Below are 8,544 nucleotides of genomic sequence, written 5' to 3' on the forward strand. Positions count from 1 at the left end.
CGTACGATGAATGTAAACGAAATCAATGGTTTGAACGAATCTCCCACCGCTGATATTAAAAATGAGTTACGCTCACGCCGCGACGGCCATCATCCCGCGAAGGACGAGCTCGCGAAGCACCCACGTGGGTTTCATGTACTCGCGCCCGTCGTCGGTGGTGAACTTTGTATCCACGAGCTGCATCGCCCAGAGGTAGTGCACGGACTGGATGTCGTCCTCGCCGCCCTCAACGATTTTTCCCGATTTGTCGCGCACGCAGTTAATTTGCTGACAGCTAAACGTGAGCACGACCAAGGGTTCGTTCTCCATCATTCGAACCTCCATGAGCTCGACTTCGCTCAGGTCCAAGATTCGCGGATCGACAAACTGCCCCTCCGCCTTCCACAAATTCATCTGCCCCGACAAACGCTCGAGCATCTCTTTGGAGATGTTGGTCTCCTTGAGCGCATCGACGTCGCCCCTGAGGTACGCGCCCAAAACCTTCGGGATGTCTCTTCGCACCTCGGCGATGAAATCGTTCGTGTTGAACATCGGGTCGCGGCTCCGAATCAACCGATACGCCTCCGCTTGCTCGGTCTCGGTGAACATGGAGTCCTGCAAGTCTTGAATACGATGCACCATCGGTGAGTCGCTCGTCTCCCAGCGCTCGCGGATGTCCTCGGCTAGCTCCCCAGCCTTGGCGTACGCCGCCGTCTTCTTCACCCCCTCCAACTTGTCCATCACCACCGGAATCCCGAGCTTTTCCCGAACGCCTCTCCACAGCTTCCCAAACGCCGTCGGTTCCTTCTCCGGCGTCATCGCCACCGCCGTCGTCCCTTCGTACGGCTCGTACGCCGCGTCCTTATCGTACCCCATCGCCTTCCTACGCGCAGCCGCGGCGTCTCCCGGATCCATCATCGCCAGCCTGTACTCCTCCTTCACCGCGTCGACGACGATGGAGACCAATCCACTGGCGGTGTACCGCTTCCCACGCTCCCCTTCCCTTCCGGGGGCGCTCGACGACCCGACGCCGCGCCCGCCCGAAGCCTTCGCCCCCGTCTCGCGCCCCTTCGTCTCCGCCGTCGCCCCGCCCGCGCGCGCGCCGTCCGCGCGCGATCCATCCGCACCCGCGCGCGCGGTCTTTACCTCGCCCCTCGTCCGCGCGCGCGCCGCCGCCGTCGTCCGCCCCTCGGTCTCGTCCGCGCCTCGTCCCGAAGACCTCTCCGATGCCGTCGCCCGTTCGTCCACGTCCGCGCGGCTTCGCGCGTCCGTCCCGAGCGCGCGCGCGCGGTGAATTCCCTCGCGCGCGCGCTCGACCGCGCGCGCGATCGCGCACGTCGCCCGCGCGCGCATCACGATTTGTAAATCGTCGTCGACGGATTATGACGCGCACGCCATCGTCGCCGAATGCGATCGCGCGCGACGCCGAACGTCGGACGCCGACGCGCGCGCTCGACGGGGGTATTTTTCATCCATCCGATCGCGCGCGCGCGGGCGACGCGGCGGTCGCGCGGGCGTCGAAAGGCGGCGCGGTCGCGTGACTCGCGACCGCGACCGCGCATCGCGCATCGCGAGCGGGCGATGGGCGCGCGCGGGGCGCTCGCGCGCGCCGCGGGACGCGCGGCGACGTCGGCGTCGAGGCATTCGGACCGCGCGCGATGGGCGCGCGAACGCGGGGGGGGAGGGACGGACGCGCGCGCGTTGGCGGAGCTCGCGCGATGGGTGCGCGCGCACGGGGCGACGATGGATGGGACGCTGACGACGCACGCGATGTCGGCGCGGTACGGCGCGTGCGGGGTGGCGATGCGGGACGCGGATAGGGTGAGGTGCGTCGCGCGGCGATGGACGTCGCGTCGCGTGGGGGCGGGGGACGGGCGACGGGCGCGGACGGCGAGGCGAGACGCGAGCGCGCGACGCGAGGCGAGACGCGAGCGATTGACGACGACGTTCGATCGCGGCGGCGGGCGTAGGTTATATTTTCGTTGCCGATGCGCTCGCGCGCGGACGGTGGGGCGTTGGCGATGACGACGACGGAGGCGACGCGACGGGACGGGGCGCTCGCGGCGCTCGCGCGGGCGTTGGAGACGAGCGGAGCGCGAGCGCGTTTATCGGGAACGATCGAGAGCGAACACGAGTTTCCCTTAGATAGCACGTCGACGGCCACGCTCGCGGTGGCGCTGATGCAGCAGACGAACGGCGGGGCGAGCGCGCGTTGGCGGGCGTATTGCGACGCGCTGCCCGCCGCGGTGGATTCGTTGATGATGTGGAGCGACGAGGAATTGGAGGTTTTACAAGGGAGCGCGTTGAGGCAGCGCGCGGTGTTTCGAAGAGATTTGTGTAAACGGGAGTACGATGCGCTTTTTCCCGCGCTCGCGCGGGCTGATCCCGAGACGTTCGGTGACGTCGAGGCGTACTCGTTTGATGTTTTTCGTTGGGCGTACGCCACAGTTATGGCGCGCGCGTTCGTTCTACCGGACCTCCAGTGCATGGCGCTTTTGCCCGGTTTAGACATTTACAACTCGGCTCGTGACGCGGAGAAGTGCGTGGTTGAGCGCGACGAAGGCGCGTGTGAGGTTGATGATTCGTCGTCCTTCGACGAGAGCGAGGCGCGGGTCACCCTACGCGTCGGCGTCGGCGGCGTTCAAGCCGGATCGCAGCTGTTTCACGATTATGCCGACCACGCCTCTGGTGGGGCTCTGCTGGAATTTGGGTTCGTGTATCACGGTGAGCGCGAGCGTGGCTCGGGCGTCGACGCGTTGGACGTCTGCTTGAAGCCGGCGCTCGCGCGCCTGGACGCGCGATCGAGAGCGTTCCTCGTCGACGAGGACGTGTTTCACAAATTCAACGTTCGAAAGAGCCTGACGTTCGAAATCTCAAACGTCGGTGGCGTGTACAAGCCGGCGCTTAAAGGCATCGAATGCATCAAGCCAGAGATGTGGCGCGCGGCGCGCGCGCTGGCGCTTCGCCCGGACGAGCCGCTTCCATCTTCGTTGGACGCGCGCCTGGACGACGACGGCGAGCGTCGTGCGAGAGACATCCTCATCCGTGTCCTGCGCGACGAGCGCGAGAGATACAGCGCGACGACGATCGATGAAGACATCGATTTACTCCGTCGAGCGTCCGACGGCGGTCCGTCGCGTCGACGCGAGGCCATGGCGCTCGACGTGCGCCTGGGCGAAAAGCTGCTCCTCGACGACGTCGTCGCGAGCTTACTCGCCCACCCCCCTTCGTAGCGACGCCGCACTCCCCGAGTGATCTCACCGCCGTGTAACACCACACCGAGTTTTCTCGCGTCTCCGCCGGGCGTCGCCCGCGTCCCGCGTCGCGCCGTCGCGCCATCATCGCGCGTCCACGCCCGTCCCCACCCTCGCGCGCGCGCCGTGCCGACGCGCGCGGCGAGTCGCTCGAGCGCGCCGACGTCCGCGTTCGCCATGCCAGGCGCCGTGGCGGACGGCGCGAAGCGCGACGCGATGGACGCCGCGTTCGAGCGACTCGAAGACGATCGCTCGCCGTCGACGACGCCGCGACGGGCGTACCACCTTCGAGCGACGACGACGTCGAGACGATGGTCCGTCGCGACGTCGAGCGCGAGCGCGCGGCGGGGGCGCGCGACAGAGGACGGCGAGGACGACGGATCGAGCGCGGGCGCGGACGCGCGGACGCGGGCGACGGGACGACGCGCGGAGACGACGGCGAGGACGGAGACGCGATCGGGATGGGAGACGCCGGGGAATTTTGCGTTCGCGACGCCGATGCGCGATGACGGAGGGAAGACGGCGTCGCCGAGGACGCCGTCGTTGACGAGGGATTCTCCGTGCGCGGCGCGATTGGACGCCCTGCTCGCGGCGCCGGTGAAACCGAACTTTGGCGTCCAGCGCACGCCGAATGCGACGCCGTTAAAACTGCGTTTCGATGGGTTCGAGGTGGAGAAGCCGAAGAAGCGCCCGCGAGGGAAGGTGAGCGATGTGTTCAGGGCGACGAAGAGCGCGGCGACGCCCGCGAGGTTGACGCGCGCGAAGCGCGGGCGAGTGTAATAATTGAATGGTATCATCATAATTTCCAAATCAAAACGACCACCGAACGTTACCATGCGCGATGGATGGGCTCGCGCGTGTCTGGCGAACCAGAACTTTGCGCGATTTGCAACGAGAAGACAAAACGAAGAGAATACATGGAAAGAGGAAATCGATGCGCCGCGAGACGTTCGCCGTTTATTCCTTACCTCGGACGAGGTGGGGCTCGAGCGCTTCTCGGGCGAATTCCGGAAGCACAAAAGCTGCGGCGTGCACCTGCGCGTTGTAGTAACGCATCGGCTTGAGATCCGAGCCCTCGACCGGGGTGGGGTAACGCTTCGGTTTGGTGAAGTCAACCGTCGAGCCGTCTTCGTCTGGCTTGCAGCAGAGCATGAAGCCGATCTGCCCGCTCGGGTAGGTCGGAATCGACGTGTACCCGTACTGCACCGAACCGTTGACGAAGATCTCCTTGCACATCTTCGCCAAGTCGACGATGAGATCGAGGTGTAACCACGCGCACTCGGCTTGCGAGCACAAGACGCCCCCCGGCTTGAGCACGCGATAAATCTGACGGAAAAACTTCTCTTCGAACAGCACGCTCGCCGGCCCGATCGGGTCGCTCGAGTCGACGATGATCGCGTCGTACGAATCGGCCTCGGCTTTGGTGACGTAATCGATCCCATCGCAAATCATCACCTCGGCGCGCGGGTCCTCGAACCCGCGCGCCATGTATGGGAGATACTTCTTCGCCATCTCCGGCACCATCCCATCAATCTCCGCCATCTCCGCCCGCTCCACGCTCGAATGTCTCGTGACCTCTCGCAGGACGCCACCGTCCCCCCCCCCGACGACGAGCACCCGCTTCGGCGCCGATTTCGTCGAGCACAACGCGAGATGCGTCATCATCTCCTGGTACGAAAACTCATCCCGCTCCGTCGCCTGAATCACCCCATCCAGGACCAACACGTTCCCGTACGCCGCATTTCGAAACACCAGGACGTCTTGAAAATCACTCTTCCCTCGAAACAGCTCCTCGTCCACGCGCAGCGACATCGCTTGTCCCGGCCACATGTCGCTCACCTCACCGAACCATCCACTGGCGAGCGCGCGCATCCCTTTCGCCGCGTCCGAGGGCGCGTGCGCGGCGAACTTATTCATCGTCCCGTCCTCTCTCCGCGTCGTCGTCCGGCGTCGTCTCGCGCGCGCGCGCGCGGCGTCGATCGCGCGGCGGCGGCGGCCGTGGCGCACGGAGACGCGTCGACGAGTCATCACTCGTCGAACAGTCTCTCCAGGATCGATCGTCTCGCGTCTCGAGTCTTGACTCAAGACTCTCGAGTCTCGAAGTCTTGACACGTGCGCGGTGAAAGTCTGTGTGGGTTAAACCCGGACCCTCACCGCCCCCATCGCGCGCAGTCGACGCCACCGACGCGTCGCCGCACGTCGACGCCGCGCGCGACGCGACGTGGACATGCGCGCGCGCGCGACGGTCGGCGCGCCCGCGCGCGCGAGGTCGAACGCGTCGAACGCGTCTCCGCGAGATGGATCCGTCGTCGGACTCATCGGTGGTCTTCGCGTCGTCGCCGCGGCGCTCGCGGCGCACGCGCGGGACGGCGCGCGAACGAACGCGACGCACGTCGCGGAAGATCCGACGTACGTCGTGTTCCTCGCGGCGTCGGTGGTGGCGTTCGGGACGGTGGCGAGCGGGGAGGCGATGAGTTTGCGGCGGCGGCGCGCGCGGGCGCGAAAGGCGGTGAAGGAGTGCGCGACGATGTTGGATCTGCGTAAGGCGGGCGATGGGACGGGTGCGGGTAAGGGTAAAATGCGGGACGGTGGGAAGGTTGGGGCGGAGTTTTGGAACGATTTGGGATTCCTCCTGCGCGCGGCGTTTCCGTCGGCGACGTCTCGCGGCGGGCAGCTCTTGGGGGCGCAGTTCACCTTGCTCGTCATGCGCACGCTGTTGACGGTGCGAGCGAACAAGGTGAATACGTTTTATCTCACCAAGGCGATCTCGAGCGCGAGTTGGAAGTTTTGGGTGCGGTGGTTTTTCAACTTTTGCGGGTGGATGGCGAGCGGCGTCGTGGTGAACAGCGGTTTGAGGTACACCGAGAGTCTGATCACGATCGAGCTCCGCGCGGCGCTGACGAAGAAGGCGCACAAGATGTACATGGAGAATAACAACTTTTATAAGACGGCGGTGCTGCGACACGGGGGATTAGATAACGTCGATCAACGCATCGTGGCGGATATCGACGCATTCGCCAAGGAGGCGGCGTTCCTGTACGGGCACTCGTTCAAGCCAATCTTAGAGTTCACGCTGAGCCTGACCGAGGCGGCGAAGGAGCTCGGCTACTCGCGCCCGCTCGCGCTTTTCGCATCGCAAATCATCATCACGAGCGTTTTGCGGTCCATCTCGCCCAGGCTCGGGCCGATGGTCGCTCGCGAAGCCGCGCTGGAGGGTGGATTCCGACATACGCACGCGCGCCTCATCGCGCACGCCGAGGAAATCGCTCTCTTGGATGGCGGTAAGCGTGAGGTGGATATCTTAGATGAAGGTTTAGATAACCTCGTAGTGACGCAGCGCTGGCACGCGTTGCAGCGCATTCGTAAGAGCGTCGCCGATAACATCTCAAAGTTCCAAGGCTTGCTCGTGGGTAGCATATTCGTGCACGTCCCCTTCATGATGAAGGATGCCGTATCCGAGGGTGAACGCATCTCCACCTTTCGCGCCACCGAAGAACTCATGCTCCGATGCGGTGGTGCGTTCACCGAGGTGCTGCTTCTCGGGAAGAACCTCGACGAGCTCGCCGGGTACACGCACCGGCTCTCGCAGCTCTTCAAGACGTTGGATCGATCGAATAAGGAGGCACTCGAGGAGCGCGCCGCGAAGTCTGCGACGGTCGCCGCGCCGGAACACGCCGCGCCCATCGTGTTCGATGCGGTCACCGTGGGCGCGCCCGAACCCGATGGCTCGCACCGCGTGCTCGTGAAGGACTTGACGCTCGCTCTCAAGCCTGGTGAGCACTTGCTCATCACGGGACCGAACGGTTGCGGAAAGACTTCGCTACTTCGTGTCCTCGCCGGCTTGTGGGCGCCCATCGCCGGTACGATCTCTCGACCGTCCGGCGTTTCGTCCATCATGTGGTTGCCCCAGCGTCCGTACTTGTTACAGGGATCGCTTCGAGATCAAGTCGTTTACCCGCGAGACGCTCGATCGGAGAAAATCGACGACGCGCGCGTCAAGGAGTGCCTCATGATGGCTGGTCTCGGCAAATTCGTCAACGGCTCGATGAACGTCGGTCTGAACACGCGACACTTGGAGTGGAACGACGTCTTGTCTGGGGGCGAGCGTCAACGCATCGGTTTTGCGCGGTTATATTACCACGCCCCGAAGTTCGCAATCTTAGACGAGGCGACGAGCGCCATCAATCCGGACGAGGAGTCCGCACTTTATGAACGCCTCATCGCGACGGAAACCACGGTGGTGAGCATCGCGCACAGACTAGAGCTCAGAAAATTCCACAAGAACGAACTCAAGATAGCCGGCGACGGCTTGGGCGCGTTCAAGATTGTCAAACTCTGAGGTAGGCCATGTTAGTTAAACTTTGTCATTTCATGTCGCATCCTATGTTGTTACACGCGATGGAACGGGTTCTCTGCGCGTCGCTCACTGCATCGTTAGATAGGCGAGGAATAGCGCGGGCGTTCCGAAGAGAGCGAGCATCGCGACAACAGCCTGCGTGTTCAACTCTCGAACCTCCTCTTCATCGATATCGCCGGCAAACTTTTCGTTCGCCATCTTGATCAAGTACTCATCGTACGCGTCCAGCTTCGCCGCGTCCATGTAATCGAACAGATCCGCTTTCATCTTCTTCGAAGCCGTCGTCATCCCCCACAACATGCGATCCGCCTGCTTGGAAACGGTTCCGTACTGGTTCCCGATGCAACGACGATACTGCTTCATCGCCTCATCTCGTCGCTGGACGTTATCCAGGCACAGGGCGTAGTTAAATATCATCTTCCCGCCGAGCTCCGTCTTGGGAGGCATGCGCTCGAGAGCCCAAGGCTCGAGTATCTCGAGCGCGTCGAGCATGTATCCTTGCCTGATCGCCTCTTCGGCTTGCGTGAGCGCCGCCTGCGCCGCCTCCATCTCCGCGGGCCGCATGTTCATGCCTTGATCCTCTCTATATTTCGCCAATTTCTTCGCCACGCGCGCTCGCCGCCGTTGAATCGCCTCCTCGTCCTCGAGCTCCTCCCTCTTAATCGTTCGTCCGCCGCCGTACGTCTTGGAAATATCCGGCGGTCGCTCGAACACCCCCCACGTCGACACTTTCGGCTTATACACCGATCCCTCCACCTCGAACCCAACCGCGCGCTCGTCCTCGTCGAACGGATCGTACGTCCCATCCTTGGTGAGGATGGACACCGAGACCTCTCGCTTTTTCGCCTCGTCCGGTTTCCCCGCCCGCGCCGTCGCGTCCGGCGTCACCACCGAACGACCCGCGCTTCCCTCGTCCGTCACCGTCCCCCCCGCCGCATCACTCCCCACCCCCCC

At 64.0% G+C, this 8,544-nt stretch overlaps 6 protein-coding genes across 6 annotated transcripts; 3 read left to right on the forward strand and 3 right to left on the reverse strand.

Annotated features, from left to right (window-relative positions):
• Positions 1–72: 72 nt before the first annotated feature.
• Positions 73–1,332, reverse strand: OT_ostta11g01070 (Tim44-like domain; the record flags this gene model as incomplete). Its single annotated transcript, XM_003081870.2, has 1 exon — positions 73–1,332. One exon carries the CDS (start codon positions 1,330–1,332, stop codon positions 73–75), a length of 1,260 nt encoding a protein of 419 aa, XP_003081918.2.
• Positions 1,333–1,967: 635 nt separating this feature from the next.
• OT_ostta11g01080 (Rubisco LS methyltransferase, substrate-binding domain) lies at positions 1,968–3,212 on the forward strand (the record flags this gene model as incomplete). Its single annotated transcript, XM_003081872.2, has 1 exon — positions 1,968–3,212. The coding sequence occupies one exon, from the start codon at positions 1,968–1,970 to the stop codon at positions 3,210–3,212; it is 1,245 nt and encodes a 414-aa protein (XP_003081920.2).
• A 237-nt stretch (positions 3,213–3,449) lies between these two features.
• On the forward strand, positions 3,450–4,013 carry OT_ostta11g01090 (unnamed product; the record flags this gene model as incomplete). Its single annotated transcript, XM_003081873.2, has 1 exon — positions 3,450–4,013. One exon carries the CDS (start codon positions 3,450–3,452, stop codon positions 4,011–4,013), a length of 564 nt encoding a protein of 187 aa, XP_003081921.2.
• A 177-nt stretch (positions 4,014–4,190) lies between these two features.
• OT_ostta11g01100 (Spermidine/spermine synthases family) lies at positions 4,191–5,150 on the reverse strand (the record flags this gene model as incomplete). Its single annotated transcript, XM_003081874.2, has 1 exon — positions 4,191–5,150. The coding sequence occupies one exon, from the start codon at positions 5,148–5,150 to the stop codon at positions 4,191–4,193; it is 960 nt and encodes a 319-aa protein (XP_003081922.2).
• Positions 5,151–5,460: 310 nt separating this feature from the next.
• On the forward strand, positions 5,461–7,572 carry OT_ostta11g01110 (ABC transporter, conserved site; the record flags this gene model as incomplete). The annotated part of the gene is made up of 1 exon (XM_022982973.1): positions 5,461–7,572. The coding sequence occupies one exon, from the start codon at positions 5,461–5,463 to the stop codon at positions 7,570–7,572; it is 2,112 nt and encodes a 703-aa protein (XP_022839914.1).
• An 84-nt stretch (positions 7,573–7,656) lies between these two features.
• On the reverse strand, positions 7,657–8,544 carry OT_ostta11g01120 (unnamed product; the record flags this gene model as incomplete). Its single annotated transcript, XM_003081877.2, has 1 exon — positions 7,657–8,544. A coding segment is annotated over one exon (888 nt), but the record flags the coding sequence as incomplete, so codon positions are not given.

Source organism: Ostreococcus tauri (assembly GCF_000214015.3).
Source record: "Ostreococcus tauri WGS project CAID00000000 data, contig chromosome 11, whole genome shotgun sequence".
Taxonomy (NCBI): domain Eukaryota; kingdom Viridiplantae; phylum Chlorophyta; class Mamiellophyceae; order Mamiellales; family Bathycoccaceae; genus Ostreococcus; species Ostreococcus tauri.